This window comes from Aspergillus bombycis, assembly GCF_001792695.1.
Source record: "Aspergillus bombycis strain NRRL26010 chromosome Unknown contig00146, whole genome shotgun sequence".
Taxonomy (NCBI): Eukaryota; Fungi; Ascomycota; class Eurotiomycetes; order Eurotiales; family Aspergillaceae; genus Aspergillus; species Aspergillus bombycis.
Window position 1 is genome coordinate 27,471 of NW_019170148.1, and position 17,845 is coordinate 45,315.

Consider the following 17,845-nt stretch of genomic DNA (forward strand, 5'->3'; position numbering starts at 1 on the left):
CATGCTACAAGTAACTAGTAAAAGAATATAAAGAATTTGACATTTGACAGTAGTACACAGCTTATTAGACAGGACTTGAAAAAGAGGGTACCAAAGAGTTCGGTTGGGGAGGGAATAGACGAAGATATAGAGAAAAAGTTGGTTGTGCAAGACGCCAAAGCTCCCCAATATCACTATATACTACGTATGACGCAATATGTAGATGTTAAGTTCCTCCCCTGTGTTAGTGGCACAATCGTCTATTTCACACGGCCACTGGCTCAGTGAATACTGAAAACTGTCCACCCGCACCGGCCCAGTTTAGCTTTTTGCCACGAACAGCGGTGTTTTCGACAATGGTTGCCACCTCAATATCATCCGAAGTGCCTTGACCTGTCTGATAGGTAGCGGAGAAGCCCCAAGACCAAGGACGGCCATCAGTATCAATGGCAATTGAATGATCAGATCCAGCTGCCACAGTACTCGCTTTAATTCCTGGAACAGGGGTAGGTTCGATCAGGATCCGGGGTCGCCCACGTTCATCTCTGATAACAGCCTCCTCAGCAAGTGTATCGACTTTCAAACCTGTCTGGAAACCATCTAACCGACCCCATACAAGGCATTGCTCGCCATCAGCAACAGCAATCGAGTGGTGAGCACCACCACAAACTTCACTAATATTTTTCCCTGACAATGAGTCCACAATAGTAGGATGAACAATAGCAGCCTCGTCATCCCCAGCACCCGCCTGAATACCTGTCTCACCAAAACTATTCAGGCCCCAAGCATAAACCTTCCCGGATTGATGGACAGCAAAGGAATGAAAGGCGCCACTCCCAATATGTATAATGTTCTTGGGCAGGCCAAACTCACGTGGTTGGAGGCCGTTCAATCTATTCCGCTCGATAATGCGACGTCCCAACTGGTTCTGTTGACCAGACCCCCAGGAGAAAACAGCGCCCTTCTCATTCAAGGCGAGGGCATGGTTATCGCCGCATACTAGATGTTTTATTTTTTTCAGCGAGGGAATTAGTGTTGGGATCGATTGAACTGTATGAGTACTATCAAATCCCAAAATACCATCGTTACTCTAAGCTTCATGTCAGCTAAGACCTATAGAAATGAGCGAACAACTTACTCTAAACGTGCCCCAGCCGTATACTTGGCCATCATCCGTGAGGGCGAAACTCGAACTATCCCCAGCAGCGACTTCAACGAAGACAGTACTTTCGGGGAAAGTATCAGAAGCAATAGCAGTTGGGATCGACTCGTATGGGTTGAGAGCCGGATCATCATCTGAGTCTGAGTCGGTATCACTCTTATTATCCTCAACCTCCTTGTAGCCTCCATTCCATGTAGTATCCCTTCCCAGCGCACCTTGGTCATTCACGCCCCAGGTAAGGATCTTGTTATCGTGGGTAAGAGCGACGCAGTGCATACCACCAACAGCGACCTGCACTACACCAACCTTATCTGCCGACAGATAAGGATTAAGACGCGGCCGCTTTACATCAACAGCATTCCTTTCCGGTCCAAGACCAAGTTCGCCTGAGCTGCCTTCGCCACAAACGTAAACGTTAAGTCGAGTTGTCGGTGCATGGTTGATCACCACTTTCGGCTTTTGCTTTGTAATACGAGGTTCGATAACGCGTGCCTTTTTGGCTTCACGAATAGGCTCCTCAACAGCTTCAGCTTTACGTTTTGGGGGTGCTGCGCGGGCAGCTTTGGTGGTAGTCTTTGTGCGCGCATCGCCGCCTTTAGACTTGGCTGCACTGGCTTTCGCAGGCCGTTCTTTTGCTGCAGTTTTTGGGGCAGGAGCCTTATTTGTAGTTGTGGTGCTTTTGGATGGCTTCGCAGAAGCCTTGGACGCGCTCTTTTTAGGCGGCATCCTTTGAGTTTAGGTGAGGAAATTAGGTAAATATGTAAGGGGAGGGGAGAATATATAACCAAGGGAATAAGATGGCGAAGGAGGAGGAAATATCTTATTTGGGGGTTGGGGGGGGAGGGGGAGGTAAGGTATACTGGAAAAGTAGAGCTGACACTAAGAAAGATAGAAACGCGACAAGACCCCAAGTTTACTGTTGTTGTTGTTAAGGTAAATAGAAATAATAGAAAAATGCCATCTATGCGCTAAACCCAAGTTGTCGATACTAAATTCCGATGATCGGGAAATATTTTTCTTGGTTTTTCTGAACCACACCACTAATCAGGGATTTGTTCAGTTCTCACTGTGGTTGGCTGTGGGGGTTGACCATTGAGATCCATTAACTTCAAGCTGTACATACTGCGGAGTACACAGTAGTCTGAATATGTTACTATGTACAGTTGGGGAGAGCAGTTCAAAGGTTCAAGCAGGCTGTTTCATTTGACCCTTTTTCGTTCTCGATGAACTAATACCCGTATGTTCTTTGCTCTACTCCATTTTTCCTCCTCTTCTTACCTCTCCTTAGAAGAGAAAAACTTAAGGAATAGTAGAGAGATATGTGTATGCCCGGGTATATGATACGAATACTATTACTTTGCTAGGTATATGTAACTAGCACTTTATCTATGTATTAGTTATAGCTACTTACATATACTTATATTGATATGGTAAGGGCAGTGTTCACATTTAATGATATACTTAGGTGAATTTAGTTTCACTCTGAGTTTAGTAGACTGAATGAAGTTGAGCAATAGTACTCTGTGCTCTATAGGCAATCGTATATATATCTTCTACTTCTTCTTCTTCTTCTTCTTCTTATCTTTGTAGGATATGTTAGATTTTTTAAGTAGTGCAGAGTTCAATGTAATTAAATGATTTTACGGAATTAAAGTATAATTTGTTTCCCTTGCACTATTTTTAAATATAGATGGTAGAACTACTTCCAGTAAATCTTGGCTAGTTTTTAAAACCCACCTTATTGACAGATTGCACCAGGGAAGATAAATCTCTACTTCTATCTTACAAGTTTCATCGTCATTGAGCTATCGGCTATCTGGCAGATAGGATTTTCAGAAGTACAGAACCAAAAATGCCTCCTTTTTCAGATAGACTGCATGTAACTGTCTTTCTCAACCCACACACAAGCAGCACAAGAAGAACATAGATAAAGGATACATAAGACAATGCCTCCATTTAAAGTCCTCAATTACTATACTGTGCCATACCAGACTCCAAGTACCAAATTAAAAGGTAGTTTGAGGTTTACAAGAGCCACGCACGCTAATGCTAAGACATTCTCTATTTCTATACGCCCACTCTACCATTTGTTTCTGCAGTTTCTAGGCCGTGACGACTTTCTACGAGATACATACAGTCAGTCAGTCAGTCTCACGGCTATGCACTAGCTCTTGGATTCCAGCTAGCGAACATCTGAATTAGTGATTTTCAATCGTCTTAACATTTCTCAGTACGGTGCCTAGCATGTACCCCAGCTAGAATTCCTGCTTCTTTGACCTCCAATCTAACCGTCTACACATTGGGGGCTTTTCGAGAAGGAATCTTATATCCCTTAGTATGTACTTATATAGATGTGAGTAGTTCTCGGTGAACTACTAAGTAAGCTATGCAAGCTTGGGGCGTGGATTCATCTGTATATTAATATCAAGTTTCATGGAGGATTATGCATAGCTCATGGGCTCCTACAAACCTATTTGATCACTAGTATCATTGTCACTAACCTCACGAGGTTGAAACCCTATTCCTAACATCTATTTATGTACAAGTGTTCTAGATGTTTAAATGTAGGTAGCCAGTAGTTGGATTAACTCCCAAAGTAGGTCTTTACGTTGGTTCCATGTAGGCATGTCCATACTAGGTGTCACGACCCTGGACTATGAGTATTGGATTCACTAGTCTGGATCACGGATTCTTCCACACATTATAACATTTTGCCCGAGCGGCATCCATTTCACCTCTCTTGGGTTGAGGGCAGCATTGGGCTTTCCCTGTTCATCACGCTTTGAATCCGGACTTACTGGCACCCCACCACTACCCAGATATGTCGGCGCGACAGTTACAATGATAGAGTCAATGAATTCCGTATATTCGGGATTCAACAGCTCGCTCAACACAGTCCCACCACCTTCAATCATCACACTTTTGACCCCCTCCGACGCCAAGCGCGTAGAATGGCTTCCCAGCGCAAACGCCAATTTTGATTATACTCCACAATTCGGAGAAAGTCGCCTCCGTACCCTTTCAGCATCATCAATTTCTGGGGGTGGATTTGGGCCCCTGGCGACACAACCACCCATGGTGCCTTGCCTTTCCCTTCGACCGCTGTCCGCAGCATTCTGCATTCAGGATGAACGGGCCATCGCCCTGTCGGGTCGATTATGACCGGCCGTGGTTGCCACATTCGTCCAAGACCGCCAAATCCTCCTGCACCCTCCAGCCTACAATTCAAGCCCGGGTTATCAGCCAGCACAGTCCCAACACCTATCAAAATAGCATCATGGCGTGACCTTAGGTAATGCGTCATCAGTTTTGCCTCCGGCCCAGAAAGTACTGTCTGCATTCCTGGGAGCAGAGATATTTTGGAGTCCATGGAGGATGCATACGACAAAGTAACATGTGGAAACTGACGTCTCTCGTCGTATCTGGGGAGATAAGGTTCAAGAAAATCTAAAGGAAACTGAGGGAACAAAAGCGTGTCTGGCGGTAGGGGTGAATCCAGATACACCTTTGGTGGCGGTGGATTGGTGGGTGCTTTGCAGCTACCATTTGTAACCTTTATCCTCACAATGCCATGGCCCTTCTGATATTCATACCCATCGTGAGGTATGAGCTTAACTTCCGGGTTTTGTATTCTCCATTTCGCAGAGACGTTGCGAACGTCCGTAATAGTACAGAACTTCCCCCCTGCTTCGATAAGCTTCTCAGGTTCTTCCTGGAACTTCGTATATATAGACGAAGGTAAGTACCCCTTAATGGCCTCCTTGCGGGCAAATTCCATAAGCCCCGAATTTCGCTTTACCTTGTCAATGTAATCCAGGTCGTGCGAGTGTATAGGGCTGCTTCCAGGCGTCCTTGCGATAGTCACGGTTGAATAGGCTCCTTCGAAGCGCACAACTTTAATTTGGAAGTTGCAGATACCACCCTCACGTACCCTCTTTTTCCGAGGACGCTTACCCTCCGGCAGAGGCCGAGTCTCGGACGTACGGTGTGTTGGGCGCCGTAGGCGACACATATAGTAGTCCGTTGTGCAGTGACCTTCTTTACTGGAGTTGGACCTTTGCTTAACCCACACATTATCGATGTATGGCCAATATGTTTCAAATTCCTCGAGGCTAATTTCAATTGGATCTTTGCATTCAAACATTACTTGTCGTATTCTTGCGAGGTTTGGCGGGTTATTTATAAGGTTGTAGTTAGTTGGTGTGCCCGCGTCCTCCGAGTTGTCAGCATTGGTACAGTTGTCATTCGATTCACTTGGTCCAGCTTGTCGCAAAATGGCCTCATTCTCAGCTGCCACAGATTCATGAAGACTTAAAGCAGGGCGGGACCTTGAGCTACCCCCAGAATTTAGTGAGCTTGTTTGACTACCGGGACTGTGCGTTGCGGTGCGGTGAGGATTGCTCGCCTCCATCGTTTTCTCCGATACTGACTCTAGGGTAGGCGTTGCCGGTACCGTAATTTCATTATGTAAAGGATATACATCAGATTCAGAGGATAATGATTTCGTACTCGTGTTTGACACGTCCGAATGGCCATGGCCCATGTCGGGTGCTTAGGAATTGGCTCCTAGTAGTCAAAGACTGTTCTGAAATGTATGTACAAAACCTCGGTTTGGACGGCCCCACATCGGTTGACAATGATCTCACTTCATGATAAATCGATGGTATAGATACATACATCGGTGGTAGGTTTAGGGATTGGAGAAATATGGGTAGACTCGACGTTTCTTCTTAGTTTGCAATTGCCTTGTTCGGCGATTCTCTGTTAAATGTTCGATGTAGGTCTGCATCGCCTAGACCTATCCGCTCAAAGAACCCCTTGGCGCAACCTTTGCGACCCCGGCGCGGAAAAAGTCCGCCCATGGGTTTACCGGTACCCTCCGAGGTACATCCAAGCGGATGCGGGCACCAACACTACATACCTACAATTTGCACATATCAAAGTTCTGATCAATCGGCGCATAGCTTGTACGAGGAATGGTAGTAGTAATTTAGGTAAGTAACATCAAGAATACACTGCATTGCAACTACCTAGTAGAATAGCATTCAATATGCCCCGATTTCTGCGCCAGCACGGGCGAGCGTCTCGTAGACTCTGGGGGGCAATTTATACTTCACCATACCAGAAAAGATCATCAGATCTTTGGCCATTACCAGTAACTCATCCGCTAGGCTTTGTCTGATTTGATTTTCGTATGTCCCAGAGTTTAGTCGTTCTCTTTCATTGCCAATACATGTGATGCTCCACATTACCACATGCCCAATATTGCGAGAGATCATTGTTGGAAAGGACGAGAATGCTTGAGCAGCGCTTCGGATATAGGGTACTGAGCCTCTAGCCCGAAGAGGAAGGATATTCAGGGTGTTGATGGCCTGCAAACAAACACTGTTAGAGACAGAAGCCAAGAGGGAAAGGAAGAAAGTAGAAGAGCATGGCCATCAATTTGTTACGGATGATGATACTTACATCCAGGGCTGGAGTCCATTTTCCTGCTTCAACTTCAGCTTTGGCTTCCATCATTTGAAGCAACAAACCACATGCGTCACGGTTGACAGGGCGGATTCGCTGGTAATACAGGGCATTCATATTGTAAATGCTGATAATGTTTCGTGCCAGAGCCACGGGGTCTTCCACTGCTGTCAAGCTGAGGCTACTACCAGGCTCCCTAAAAGCCTCCTGCTCTGAGGCTTGAGCGTCTTGCCGTTTTGTCCGTGGTTGTAATGGCTGTAGTTTCAAAGAAGGACCGCCCAATTCGACACCTACAGAATCAGATAGTGCTCTGTTGATGATATCAATCACGCGGTCGTAATCTTCAGCAAGATGGTACAAAAGGACGGCATCTGTGATTAAGCCCTTGTCATCGGCTACAGCTGCCGCTTGCACAGTTATTGTTTTCAAAAACTCCTCTTGATCTACCAACTTAATCAAGCCAATCCGTTGTTCAATTAGCCCCATGATTCTGGTTCCATCGGAACGTACATCTCCCAACAACCTGGCGAATTCCCGGGTCTCCAAGATATATTCGCGCAATGCTTCGTGACACACTGAGGCTTGTGACTTGCCCAAGGAGCCTGGAAGGTCAGCGTTAAGGCAAAGCAAGGAGAAGTAATCAATTGCTGCCTCCACCAATCCCGTACGGAATTCCTTCGTGTATTGTATGACGAGATAGCCAAAATTGATTTGTGGATATTGTTTCACAGTGAATGATACTGTTTCTGTTAGCGTATCCATATAAAGTCAAGGCAGATAAAAGCTAAGAATAGTGTTACTTACGAATTTCTTCACCTGAAGCGTAAAAATCAGATACGCGCAGAAGGCCATAGTAGGCCAAAGCAATTGCAAAGTGCACAGCGCTGACTGGAGCGTAAGAACCGAGGTAGGAGACGGCTTGTTCAAACATTCCTCCCAGGATTTGTAGGAGAAAGAAAGTTCCATAGCCGCCAGGTCCCTCTTGGCCCTTCCCGAAAACTCGCTGCCCGATTTCAGCGATATCCGTCTGGATATCCTCCAGCCCAAAAACATCTCCTGCAACCTCTTCAGTACGATCATCTTCTCTAGCTAAGTTGAACTGCAACCACATCCAGTCTTCAACACTTTGGTTTACCCCTTCCAAGCGTCGGCGACTGAGGTCACAGCGTCCGATAATCTTGTAACAAGCCATCCGATAAGGATCAACAGTGTTATCAGGAGCATTGCGTGATCGTTGTTGATATTCACCGTTGATTTTTTGTTGTAGATCCCTTGGTAAACGTCTGTTCTGTGAGTAAGTTGTCATATAAGTTACGAATTTATGATCCAATGACCGGAAGCCAGGATCTTGGCTAACATATTCTGCCGCCTCAGTAATGAATCCACATCGGAGAAGATAGAATATGAGGATCCAGCAATAATCCTGACCAACCATTTGCAGCTCTGTCCCGTCAGGAGCGAGATCCTTCCTCGCCGCTCTAAGTCGGATATAGGCGCGAATTTTATTGATCACAGTTGGTATTCCACCAAGCTGCGCTTCTCGAGGGTTTTTAGCGATCACACTTTCAACCTCGTTATAGAATAGATTCTCGAGAAACGTTCTGGACCCATCCACAATCCTCTTTCTCAAGCTAATAGCACGTCGCGAGCCTGGCGCTTCATCCAGGTAATCTTCGGAAAATTGGCGTTCCTTCAATGCACCCGGATCTGACGTGTTTACAATATTTGGAGTTTCTTGAACAATGCTTATCAGCGCATGGTAAGCGTCAAAGAGTTGCCGGGGAACCTTATGCCGTCAGCTGAGAATAAAACTTCCAATCAAGTCAACTTACATCACCACCAGCATGGCTTTCAACTTCGGAAAATTCGTGGAGGACAGGGAAAGTATCTGCTTGGAGTCTAGCAGAGTTCAGCAATTGAACCTTATCCGCATAACGGCTCATCTTTTCCCGTAAGAAATGCAGATCTGAAGATGGAGTGCCGGATGCCTCATTTCGTTCCATCGGGCCGTCAGAGAATCTATGGTTCGCCGTTCTAGTGCCGGGTACACCAATAACTGACTTTTCCATGCCAGAGCGCCCAAAGACACTCCTATGGGTGACGCCTGGGGCGGTGTAGCTTGATGTGGCACCATATTGTTTTGACTGTCGCACAGAACGGCCGAATGTGCCTCTTCCATCACCGACATTGTCATCCTTCTGTGCCAGACCAAAATGCTGAAAGATTCTTCGACGTTGCTCTTCCCAATCTAGGTCGACCTTTTCCTCCAAGAATATATCGAAATCTTTATGAATACGAGTAAGGCTCTCCGAAATCATTGCATGGCGGCCGCGTTGTTGTATATTGCGCAAAAACTTTTGATTGTCAGGATCAAAAGTCTCCTGTTCTTTTGTAGGGCCTAATACTAAGGCTTGGGGGTCTAAAGCTTTAAGATCCCGCAAAGTATGTCCTGGTGAAACTCCAGATGCAGCAAGGAGATAGTGACTGGTACCGATTAAAAATTAGTATTATTGTAAAGCCATGGAAGGAATATCAAGTCTGATGAATATACGCACGCCTTACTGTCCTGTATATGTTGTGGACCCTTTGCTCCCCCATTACCAAGTTCTCTTGCCTTTCTTCGGATATCATCAAGGCCTAATTGAAGACTGGGTAGCTCTTCGTAATTGCTGCTTCGCCCTATTGTAGAAAGTGGTCGTTTTTTACCACGCTCTAACAAGCTGTTGAAAAAGGCGGGCTGCGTAGATTGATTAGGAGGAAGTGAGGGTTGGGTTATATTAGCCTGGGCCTGGCTATGCTCGAGATTTGAAGATGGGGTAGACTGTTGCTGGGCTTGCGGCTGTGCGCCAAAAAGTGATCCGGTTGATTGACCCTGAGTGAACGTATTCCCTACAACATTTATGGGACTATTTGTTGTGAAGAGGGTCGATGGCTGTGTGGTGGATCCCAGTGCACCCCCTCCAAATAAAGAATTTGAGCTTGTGGATGCCATTGAGCAATGAAAACGGTGGTAAGGGAACGACCTTTAACGATCAGAATAGCGTTGGGTTAGTGAATAAATTCTGATCCATAAGCAAGTGGTACGGAACTATACAAAAGGCAGTGTATGAAAGGTGATGCTCACTTTTTAGTCACAGTAGACAATCTTGGACATTAGACTTGGTAGTTCTGTTGTAGGTCTTCCCTTCGCACTTAATGTTTGTGAGGACCGGTTTCCAAGCTGCCGCGATGTATTTCCAAAACCAGCTTATCCCGGACTTTCTATTTCACCGAATGCTCAGTTCTCAAGTCCACAGTAGCCTGCCTTAGGCTCACCAAGACAGAAAAGCCCTTTTGATAATAACGCATTCTAGGTTTAGTTAAGAGCAGAGTAGTACACCACTTCCTATATTCGTGTTCCTAGACTTCCTTGAATTCTCATATCTCTTTCGGCAATGCCCGTGTTCCAAAGCAAAACGTTTCGTCGTGCAACAACAGCTTCTTCTTCACTCGGGGATCGGATCGGCGAGACCTACCGCGCTAGATTGCCCAAGCATCCGTTTCTTCTCTTTGGATTTCCCTTTGTTATGATAATAGTTGCGGGGTCATTTGCTTTGACCCCTGCTGCTGCCCTGAGATATGAACGGTACGATCGCAAGGTGCAGCAATTAAGCCAAGAGGAAGCAATGAATTTAGGACTGAGAGGGCCGGACGGGGAAGAGGGAATCAGAAGGAACCCTCGGAGGCGGATAATTGGAGATGAGAGGGAAGAGTACTATGTATGTTTAACTATATAACTCATCGTTGAAGGGCACATCGTTAACGAATTTCTACAGCGGCTCATGGCGAAAGATTTGGACAACTGGGAGCAGAAAAGAGTACAAAGATTTAAGGGTGAACCTGATGGGAAACTGTGAACTACTTAAGTACTATCATACCACAATTTCTGCATCCTGCTTATCTCGCCTGTTGGCTGTTTCAGAGTTTATTCATTACAAGAGCTCTGCAGCTGATCAGTTTGCGTCTTTTTCCATATAGATACCTTCCCCCTTCCACTTGTACTTGAACTTGCCGAACAGCCTTTGTGAACCAAACTGCTGAGTATGTACACACAACTGTTTGGAATCCACTCATTTGGTGATTTTCATTTATAGGAAGCCTTCCACTTCTGTTAGAGAAACCCCCTGTCAGTAGCCTCGGTGGTACCGTAAGAAGCTCTGTATGAATAGGTTTGAGAGGTCCTCCGCCATTTACCCGCATCATTACTTGAAAATGGAAGCCCCCACCATATGTAGCTACGTACCTAGTCTTGCTCCGCGCGGTGCAAGCGATCATAACCAAATAATCAAACAGGGAACCTACTTGGTTAAATTGCCTTGAAGATATTTCCTTTGTCCCTCTTGTCTTTCCCCACCCCTGAAGCCGAGATGAACAAACGACAATAGCCACAAGCATCACTGCTGTGGTGAACTTATTTCCAAAGCGATACATATCGTAGGTACCTACAATACTGTACTCTATACCCTATACATAACGAAAACAGCCCATTTTTATTGTATGAACCTCCTTTTCCTTCTTTAGGCAACTTTCTCTAAACGTGGCACTATTAAAACCACGAACATTTTCAGCTTTATTTATCATCCGCCGCGTGATTTAGTTATGTGGAACAAACGGACAGTCAAAACCAAACCACTAGATGGTTGGTATGGGCTCTGTTGATGTTTGTACTGCAGCAGCCTCAGCAACGGAGTATGTCTCAGTACGCTAAAGGATGTAAAAGGATCACCCTTAACTTGCAACTAACGCATTCGGTAAGCAGTCCGGTCACCTCTGCATTCCATGTAAAATGGCATATTTTTGAATATCAATATCTCAACAACTCTATATTTTACATATCTATTAATTTGTTACAGTATTTATGTAGATAGTCTCTATATATATCTCAAATATTAGTAGAAATAAAATCTTAGAAAGATAAATTACAGCTATATACAAAAGATACTATATATTACAGTATAATTTATTTTATTCTGGTAATAAAATATTGTTGGCATCTATAAATTTGATAACTTATTATTGTAGTATAGATTAAACTATATATAAAGTTACAAATAGATAGAATATAAGTTTGTTGAGATATCGATATTCAAAAATATGCTATTTTATATGGAATACAGAGGTGACCGGACTGCTTGCATGACCGGACTGCTTACCGAATACGTTATGCATTGTGGAAAACAATAACGTCAGCTACGATCGACGCTAACTACATAATGGTACGATTTAAAAATCAGGAAATATATGGGTATCTACGCTATACTCTTCGTTATATATTGGTTGCTATTACTAGTCAAATAACAGGGGACTGTGATGAATTATCCATATTAAGGGAGCATGAAAAACAGTTAGTAAGGTTGCCACCGCGCTTTCTTCGTCAGGTTCCTTGATGGGGAGATCCAGACCGGCCTCCTGCCTCGTAAGTTTTGGCTTTTCTGCACACTTTCGCCGCTTCCCGGCCCCATGGGCCATATACGTCATACCCAAAGAACGTCTTAGTTCCTTCAATTTTCTTCACCATTCATTCGCCCTACGTGATATTTCTCGCTTATTGACCCGTTTCCCCCTTCGTGCTCAATGATGGTAGTGGATCAGTGATTGGTATCAACCAAACCCCTCCTCCCCCCACTTTTTCTTTCTAGGCCTTCGATTGGCTCAGGAACTCTGCCTGAAGTTGAGTGTGCAATCATTTTTTTTGGGCCCCTTATGTGAGACGCGAGCCACGACCGCTGCTGTGGCCAGAACTTCATCCACCTCCAGTACCCAATTTTGTCGCCTTGGGTTCGAGGTAGACTGCTAAGCCCCGGAAAACCTAACTTATCTTTTACCGTACTGATGGGTTTTATTCACTTGTGACTCGACTTTTTGCAGGATCGCCTGCCTTATCCAACGTTTGTCCCCCATCAATCCCCGTTTAAGACTTGGTGGACCATCGAGAATACCAGCTATTGCGCATAGACTGGCTGTGCAATTTAGCGTGCTCTTACTGCCAAACATCAACGGTATTCGGCTACGGTGCCAGTTAAATGCGATAGCACTTGGGGTGCTAAGGTGCATTCCTTATAGGCTGATTAGTTCGGTTGGAGAAGTCCCCAGGAAAGTACTCGGCTCCTGGTCGTTTCCATCTGGAAATTCGAGTTATCTCGAGATGGCAAGCGGGCTTTTCAACTAATTTGAGCACCCGAGCGTTATTGAAAAAGCAAGGAAAAGAACGTTGTGTTGTGTATGTGAAGGAAATATGTCTGCTATGACGGGTCCGAGATCACCTACTTCGCCGTGGCCTCAGGAGCCACCAAACCTACAAATCACAGGTCACCCTACCTCAGCAGCAATTTTTTCGTTGTGTGACTCTCACCAGTCTCCGCTCAACTCCAACCTTAGTCCTCGCAATACAGTCCCAGAACGTTCGGGTCCTAATTATTTCTCTATCAGCGTGGAGAGTTCCACCAGTCCTAGAAAGACTGGTGATACGCTCTCTTATGCCCAGTCTTCAATTCCTAGCCCAAAACCACACTTATTACCTACGAAGACTGTGCTCGATGAGTATGCGAATCACACAGAAGCTGGCTCAACCGTTCACGAACGTAGGGCGTCTGCGATCTACAGACGTTCTTTAAGTCGTGTCTTGCCGAAAAAGGATTTTATTTCTGACCAACCTGATACCTCTACGAATACTACGTCTGGAAATGGACGTGCCGTTGCAGTTGAACGCTGTGCTGAGTTACTTGAATCCTCACCCAATGATGTCATGCTGTTAGATGTGCGGCCATATGCGCATTTTGCGAAAGGGAGCATCAAGGGATCGTTGAATCTTTGCATACCGACGACTTTATTGAAGCGTCCTTCGTTTGATACACAAAAGTTGGCAAATACTTTCACAAATCACGTGGACAGGATGAGCTTTGCGAGGTGGAAACATTGTCGTTATATTATCGTCTATGATGCAGGGACTTCTGACATGAAGGATGCAGGGCCTTTAGCCAATGTGCTGAAAAAGTTCACGGCCGAAGGATGGGATGGGGATGGGCTAATCCTTAGGGGTGGGTTCGACTCATTTTCAAACCGATTTCCTTCTCTCTTGCAACAGCAACGTTCGCCTGCAAAACTGTTAAAAAAACCAACTTCAATGCACATAGACCTACCATCTGTTGCCCCGATTGCTGGGGGTTGTGCTTTGCCTGATTCCTCACGTCCTACGATCCCCTTTTTTGGGAACATCCGGCAGCACATGGATCTTCTTGGTGGTGTCGGTCAAATTCCTCTCCAGTTGCCCGAGAACCTGACAGAATCGTTGAGGCAGTCACTACCACCTTGGCTGCGGGAGGCGACAGATCCAGCAGACCAAGGCCGTAGCGTTTCACAGAAATTTCTAGAACTCGAGAAGAAAGAATTAGAACGCATGAAACAGGCACTGACTTATGACAAGTCTTCCGATACTTCAGCAGCCAATACTTTCCCGGAGAAATTCCGTGTCGCAGGTATCGAGAAAGGCACAAAAAACAGATACAACGACATTTATCCTTTTGATCACTCTCGGGTGAAGCTGCAGGATGTGCCGCCTGGGGGGTGTGATTACGTAAATGCAAACTTCATGAAAGCAGAGTATGGCAATAAGTGCTACATAGCTACTCAAGCCCCTGTCCCTGATACATTTACTGTAAGTTCTATCGATTCCTCAGCATCTGGTTCTCCCTAAACTCGTTCTCTGCAAACCCTTCTATCAGCCCTGATACTAGTTTGGCTTACGAGGTCTCCAGGATTTCTGGCGTGTAATTTGGGAACAAGATGTCAGGCTCGTCGTTACGTTGACTGCAGAGTTCGAAAGAGGCCAGATTAAATGTCACCCATATTGGGAGTCTGGAAAATACGGGCCTCTTCAGGTCAACAACTTCTCCCAGAAACACCTCGATATAGATTCTCCACACTCGCAGCAAGCCGGTCCTTCATTAAAAACAAGCGAGGATTTCGGTAAACCTTATATCATAGTTCGGCATTTTGGGTTGTCGCATTCGGCTTTTCCATTTCAGCCCCTACGTGAAGTGACGCAGTTGCAATATCCATGCTGGCCAGATTTTGGCACCACCTCACAACCTGCCCATCTACTTAAGCTGATTGAACAGTGTGATAAAGTCAGAGATGCATCTCCTAGCCGTGACGTAGGGGCAGCTGAGCGGAGGCCAGTGTTGGTCCACTGCAGTGCGGGGTGTGGCCGTACGGGGACCTTCTGTACTGTTGATAGTGTGCTGGACATGCTAAAGCGAAGGCCCGCAGAAGATACAGCACACTCACGGAGCTCACAAATGATTGATCATTTCTACCACGACTCCTACGATGGAAAACTGGATCTCATTGCCAAAACTGTAGCTGAGTTTCGCACACAAAGACCTAGCATGGTCCAGAACTTGAGTCAGTTCGTCCTGTGCTACGAGAGCGTTTTGGAGTGGTTCGTTTCTCGGATGGAAAATAAACGCTTGGGATAGTACTAGTAATAGAGCTTGTCACCTCAAGAGTCAGACCTTTGACTCGTCAGGCACAGTCTTGTTGGTTATGCCTGTTGTTCAGCATCTACACTTGTCTGGTCTCTCTTCATATATGACCTGTATTAGACGCATTCCTATGTGTTTGGCAGAGCACTTCGTCTTGACTTACCTTTCTACTTATTTCTTTAGGGATCAGACCTCGTTTGGTCTATCCTGGAATTAGCTGAATTAGCCATTTACTTGTATCTCTCTGGTGATGGGGGATTTATGGTCTCTTGTGACAGTGTACGTCGGAGACAGACGGCGGCCCACTCTTCTAAGTTGAAACTAGAGGTTTCTATGAGGTGGGATAGTATGACAACGAAGGGTACATAATTTAGGAACTGATTTTAGAGCATGGAATCTGTTCTTTTGTACCATGTTGATATAAATAAGTTGTAGTTAAGGAGAAGCCCAGGAGCAAATTTAATACTTCGCCTCCGAAGTTGAAAAGCCAAAGATCCGTAATCAAAATATATGCAAACTGGGTGCTGAGAGTTCAAGCTGGGCTTTTGTATCCACGAGGAGGTGGTATGGATCCGGATATATCCAGGCATCATTAACTTTTGGATGGCTGTCTCACCTCGTTCATCATCACTGGATGCTCAGGCAACCATATCTGACGGTCGGCGACTGCCTGCCAACTTCCAACCCGATAAATCCCCACTCGATCCGGCTCTCATCCGTGCTGATAATGAAACATAACTTTATTTCTAGGTGGCATATTAGTCTGCTTTCACTGGATGGTCTAACATATCTGCATCTTTAGAATCCTTAGGTGCTCGTATAATTTCAAGTGCCGGATTCCACCAGCAAGCTTCAAGTGGCGATATTCTTCTGCTTGTTCTTTCATCATCAATTACTTGAGGTCTTCTGAACGAATCATTGTAGCCGGTGCCATGCTCCTACAACTCCCCACAGAACTGATACAACTTGTTCTTCAATACTCAACCACGCCAGCCTTCCTGCAGGCAGCTTTCGCTTGTCGCACTCTCTATGCCATTGCCTCTAACTGCCGGGAGATTCTATTCCATCACCTGTGCCAAACACCTGGGCTGAATGAGGATCTTCTACCTACTGAGTCAACGCAACTATTCCGGGTACTTCAAAGGCGCGCGTCCCAGCAACTGTATGGTGCACAGTTCACCGCAGGTTGCACTCATTTCCACTTTGGGTCATTGGTCCTTGATGTCAAAGCATCATCACTAGCCCCCTCAGAACACCAGACCTTTGCGCTTGTCTACAAAGGCCACGAGGACATTCGGCTTTTTCGCACCGAGAATGGCCAGCTTCAACTTAAAGCTTGCTTAAAACCACACCGGCTTCAGCCAGGAATAGTCGAGGTTCTAAAGACAGCCTTTGATGCAGATGATGGCCTCTATGTCCTACAACGCTTTACACCTACGGTTGAAGAAAGTACAGACTCAGAGCACCCATTCATTAAACAAGCATCTAAATCCTATATCGGGGGGCAGATCTATCTCATTCGCTATTCCCTCCAGTCTCGCCAGGATCCTGTTCGCGTATGTACATTCCCGGACCATGCTGAGTATGAGCCTCTGGCTCTTGCCGCTGCCCATCGAGATACCTTTGCAATCTCCTGGCAGCATTCCCGCGAAAGTGAAAACTATGAAGTAGTGCTTTATAATGCACAGAGCACATCTAGCGTCCACAGCCTGCCAAGTGCAATAGGTTCGTTTCCCAGTTCTGCTGCTAACAAATATGGAGATAGATTTTGACCAAGTTACAGATCTTGCCTATGATTCTTGTGTGCTTGTAGACTGGACCAAACAGCATCACAATGATGGCATACACCTCCATGCAAGGCTGACCGGTCCCCGTTTTAACTGCCAGAAAGGACCCGTTATAGACCTTGCATTCAACGATAGATCAACCCAAATACTCTATTACCACCGAGCCCAAACTTTATATGGGTCATTCCAAAGGATCAATATGACTTCTTTCCCGGTCCAGCCTACATTATATGAGAACTCATCACTAGTGCAGTTCTCGGGTTCCTTGAGTCTTCTCTTCTCAATCGCCATTCCTTTTTATGGAACACATGCAACGAGAGTGGAGGGAAACGGCCATTCCAGATGTCACTGGAAATACCTTGCCTTCGGAATAGCGACTCATCGCACGGAAGATTGGACTGTCGCATGTTTGTTGAAATCCGAAGCGGTCTGCTCCTCTGAACATTGTGGGCATGTTCTGAACCTTGAACGCGGGCGACGCTTTTTTGACTGGACAGTAGTTGCACGACTTTGGGGGTTTCAGGATTCGAATAATTCCCTCGGGTGTAGAGTTGCTACTTCGAAACATGGCACACGGATTGCTGTCGCTAACTGGAATGTTTTGTACATCTGGGCATTGCAACCCAATGCACTCATCGAACAAAATTCCAACGGGTATTACCCGCCCTTGCTGCAGTCCCCAGACTCGGGAATGGTCGAACTGCGGCCGATCGTTATCCCACTAGACGCGGTCTGCTTCAAATTATGTTTTACAGATGTGGAGGATGAATTGTTGGCTATCACAGACCGAGGGTTGATGTTCTGGGATCTTGGCCCGTTAGGAAGAGGCCAACGAATAACTAAAGAGCTTCCGGCTTAGATGAGTGACTTGGAGTGACTCAAGCACGATAGGGTTGTGAGAACGCATAACACGGCTTTTGAGGTTC

The 17,845-nt window shown here is 45.7% G+C and overlaps 6 protein-coding genes across 6 annotated transcripts; 3 read left to right on the plus strand and 3 right to left on the minus strand.

Annotated features, from left to right (window-relative positions):
* Positions 1-244: 244 nt before the first annotated feature.
* On the minus strand, positions 245-1,867 carry ABOM_010801 (Ran exchange factor Prp20/Pim1; the record flags this gene model as incomplete). Its single annotated transcript, XM_022537929.1, has 3 exons — positions 245-978; positions 1,060-1,069; positions 1,118-1,867. The coding sequence occupies 3 exons, from the start codon at positions 1,865-1,867 to the stop codon at positions 245-247; spliced, it is 1,494 nt and encodes a 497-aa protein (XP_022384116.1).
* Positions 1,868-4,055: 2,188 nt separating this feature from the next.
* Positions 4,056-5,684, minus strand: ABOM_010802 (RibD family protein; the record flags this gene model as incomplete). The annotated part of the gene is made up of 1 exon (XM_022537930.1): positions 4,056-5,684. The coding sequence occupies one exon, from the start codon at positions 5,682-5,684 to the stop codon at positions 4,056-4,058; it is 1,629 nt and encodes a 542-aa protein (XP_022384114.1).
* Positions 5,685-6,186: 502 nt separating this feature from the next.
* On the minus strand, positions 6,187-9,602 carry nic96 (linker nucleoporin NIC96; the record flags this gene model as incomplete). The annotated part of the gene is made up of 5 exons (XM_022537931.1): positions 6,187-6,513; positions 6,608-7,350; positions 7,415-8,396; positions 8,443-9,094; positions 9,166-9,602. 5 exons carry the CDS (start codon positions 9,600-9,602, stop codon positions 6,187-6,189), a joined length of 3,141 nt encoding a protein of 1,046 aa, XP_022384111.1.
* Positions 9,603-10,044: 442 nt separating this feature from the next.
* On the plus strand, positions 10,045-10,506 carry ABOM_010804 (cytochrome c oxidase assembly protein COX16; the record flags this gene model as incomplete). Its single annotated transcript, XM_022537932.1, has 2 exons — positions 10,045-10,368; positions 10,426-10,506. 2 exons carry the CDS (start codon positions 10,045-10,047, stop codon positions 10,504-10,506), a joined length of 405 nt encoding a protein of 134 aa, XP_022384119.1.
* Positions 10,507-12,884: 2,378 nt separating this feature from the next.
* ptpA (putative protein tyrosine phosphatase (Pyp1)) lies at positions 12,885-15,126 on the plus strand (the record flags this gene model as incomplete). The annotated part of the gene is made up of 2 exons (XM_022537933.1): positions 12,885-14,303; positions 14,404-15,126. 2 exons carry the CDS (start codon positions 12,885-12,887, stop codon positions 15,124-15,126), a joined length of 2,142 nt encoding a protein of 713 aa, XP_022384110.1.
* Positions 15,127-16,064: 938 nt separating this feature from the next.
* On the plus strand, positions 16,065-17,778 carry ABOM_010806 (F-box domain protein; the record flags this gene model as incomplete). The annotated part of the gene is made up of 2 exons (XM_022537934.1): positions 16,065-16,857; positions 16,916-17,778. The coding sequence occupies 2 exons, from the start codon at positions 16,065-16,067 to the stop codon at positions 17,776-17,778; spliced, it is 1,656 nt and encodes a 551-aa protein (XP_022384112.1).
* Positions 17,779-17,845: the final 67 nt, after the last annotated feature.